Source organism: Colobus angolensis, unplaced genomic scaffold, assembly GCF_000951035.1.
Source record: "Colobus angolensis palliatus isolate OR3802 unplaced genomic scaffold, Cang.pa_1.0 Scaffold111, whole genome shotgun sequence".
Classification (NCBI taxonomy): Eukaryota; Metazoa; Chordata; class Mammalia; order Primates; family Cercopithecidae; genus Colobus; species Colobus angolensis.
The window spans coordinates 5,410,653-5,413,267 of record NW_012112142.1 but is presented as its reverse complement, the minus strand read 5'-3'; the positions used below and the strand labels follow the sequence as shown (position 1 = coordinate 5,413,267).

Genomic DNA, 2,615 nt, shown 5'->3' with positions numbered 1-2,615 from the left:
CCTGCCAGCAAGTGAGAAAAAAGGATCCTCACCTTCACGTTGTCTTTTAGCTCCGGCGCCAGGCTGAGCACGAGGAGGTAGTGGGCATAGGCGGTGCCGAAGTCCTGGACGCCCAGACAGTGCTCTGCGCTCTGCAAGGACCGCGACACCAGCTCGTCCCGGCCGGCTGCCCCAGCGCCACCCCCGGCGTCTCGGCGGGACCTGAGCCGCGAGTTCGACATGGCAGTCACCACTTGTACGGCCAAAGGGAAGATATTTTGTAAACAGGACTAGAAAACTGTCTCGATGCTACACTTCCAGGGACCAGACAACTGCTCAAGTACCTGTACAAGAAAGTTACCCTCCGCCGCGGGTAAACTAGCCCACCCGAGCACAGCCGGAAGCTCCGCCCCGTCCTGGCTCCGCGGGCGGCGCAGACCGTGACGCACACCCCGCTATTGCGGACCAGGCCGGCGGCGCACGCTACGCGAACGTCAGCGCACCCGACGTGGGCACGTCACTGCCGCCCACTCCCGCAGGAGCGATCACTGCGCGTGAGTATAGGAGAGCTCATGTGGCAGCACCTGTCCAGTCTCGTGCCCTTTTTTTTCCCTGCTGAAGCGGACCTCTCTCTCCCTCTTGCACTCCGAGAGTGTGTGGCTTTCGACTGCAAGACCTTGTTGTACAGACCCAGGCAGTGCGGAGCGCCACCCGCTCATGAGGGACGGTCAAGCATTTGTGATGATGCTTAAGACATTTTGGATCGTGATGCACAAAATTTCAAGACCGGAAAGAACCTGGACATAACAAAAGCACCTCAGACGTGTTAGAGGAAATGCTTTCACAGGCATTTCAAATCATTCTCACAAAACTTGGCTAGGTGGACCTTTGGATCACACTCGTCTTAATGATGGCAAACGTGATATCCTGAGAAGTGACTTGCTCAAAGTCACACAACCAGCTAGTGGCATAGGCATGGTTCAAATCCAAGTTCCCTGCCAACTATCTGTTCAGTTATAAGATGAGCTTAGGGGTTATTACACTGTTCCATGTCTTATCACTGGATAGTGGTTACATTAATACAAAGACAAAGTTTTTCCACATTCAAGTATGGCCTCTAAGATACAGATTCCAAACTCTAAAAGGGAGGGGAGCATAGTTATTACGGCCGAAAAGTTATTTTTGTCCCAATTTTCAAACACATTAATGGACAATATCTTAAATCGAGCATTTTGCATATCAAACTAATACAATTTGAGGGCTCCTCTAATTCTCAGAAACATGTCATTGCCTTTTTGCCTTCTCTTCTGATCCAATTACCTGAACTACCCTTTTTTCTGAGCACTTGCCAGTGTAAATCCTAATCAGTTTTTTTAGGTTCCAGTTCACTAGATTGTGAGCTATTCTTAATCACTTTTGTGACCTTTGCACCTAGCGGATTATGATGCAAAGTAAGGACTTTGATTTTTTTTTTTTTTTTTTTTTTTTTTTTTGAGAGGGAGTCTTGCCCTGTGGCAGGCCTGAGTGCAGTGGTGCGATCTCGGCTCACTGTAACCTCTACCTCTAGGGTTCAAGGGATTCTCCTGCCTCAGTCTCCCAAGTAGTTGGGACTACAGGCGAGCGCCACCACGCCAAGCTAATTTTTGTAGTTTTAGTAGAGGCAGGGTTTCACCATGTTGGCCAGGATGGTGATTTTTGTTTAATTTAATGCAAAGGGCCAGCGCGGTGGCTCACGCCTGTAATCCCAGCACTTTGGGAGGCCAAGGCGGACAGATCACTTGAGATCAGGGGTTCGAGACCAGCCTGGCCAACTTGTGAAGCCCTGTCTCTACTAAAAATAATAATAATAATACAAAAATTAGCCGGGCGTGGTGATGGGTAAGCCCATCAATTACAGTAGCTGTAATCCCAGCTACTCGGGAGGCTGAGGCAGGAGAATCGCTTGAACCCGGAAGGCAGAGGTTGCAGTGAGCAGAGATCGTGGCATTGCACTCCAGCCTGGATGATAAGAGTGAAACTGAGTGTCAAAAATAACAATAATAATAATAATTTAATACAAAGTATAGCCCCACTCCTAGGTTTTGCACGTAGACTTTTCCAACTATTCATGTTCCTATTTCTCTCCTATCCTTAATTGCTACTTTCTGTACAAAACAAATTAAGACTGAATGTATGATACTTCCTTAACGAAACTGAAACGTCTAAGGCTAAGGCCTTTCTATTCCTAGTAGGAATCAACAGAACATGAAAGGGCCATTGGACTTCTTAAAAAAGGGCATTCGAGAGCAAGCTTGGTCCTTTCTAGCCCATCCAATCAGCATTCCTTACGATTATTTATTTTAAAAAGGCCTATTAAAGCTACCTTTCCTACTTTAGTCACAAGAGCACTATAACCATCAAATGAGATAATATATAGAAACATTTTTTATCTGATGTACATATAGAGTTAATATTATCCATTGTTACTATTATCTAGAATCACTTAAAAATTATCTGGATGGCTGAGCACGGTGGCTAACGCCTGTAATCCCAGCACTTTGGGAGGCCAAGGCGGGCACATCACAAGGTCAAGAGATTGAGACCGACCTGGCTAACACGGTGAAACCCTGTCTCTACTAAAAATACAAAAAATTAGC

At 46.8% G+C, this 2,615-nt stretch overlaps 1 protein-coding gene across 3 annotated transcripts in view; it reads right to left on the bottom strand.

Annotated features, from left to right (window-relative positions):
• PRMT9 (protein arginine methyltransferase 9) overlaps positions 1-466 on the bottom strand; it is a 50,612-nt gene extending 50,146 nt beyond the window's left edge. For 2 of the 3 annotated variants that reach the window (XM_011956721.1, XM_011956734.1), the window contains exon 1: positions 33-464. In XM_011956721.1, coding sequence (XP_011812111.1) covers positions 33-221 — 189 coding nt within the window. In that variant the 5' untranslated portion in view covers positions 222-464. Of the gene's footprint in view, positions 1-32 lie in introns of all 3 variants that reach the window. The other variant, XM_011956729.1, reaches the window with a different exon arrangement.
• Positions 467-2,615: the final 2,149 nt, after the last annotated feature.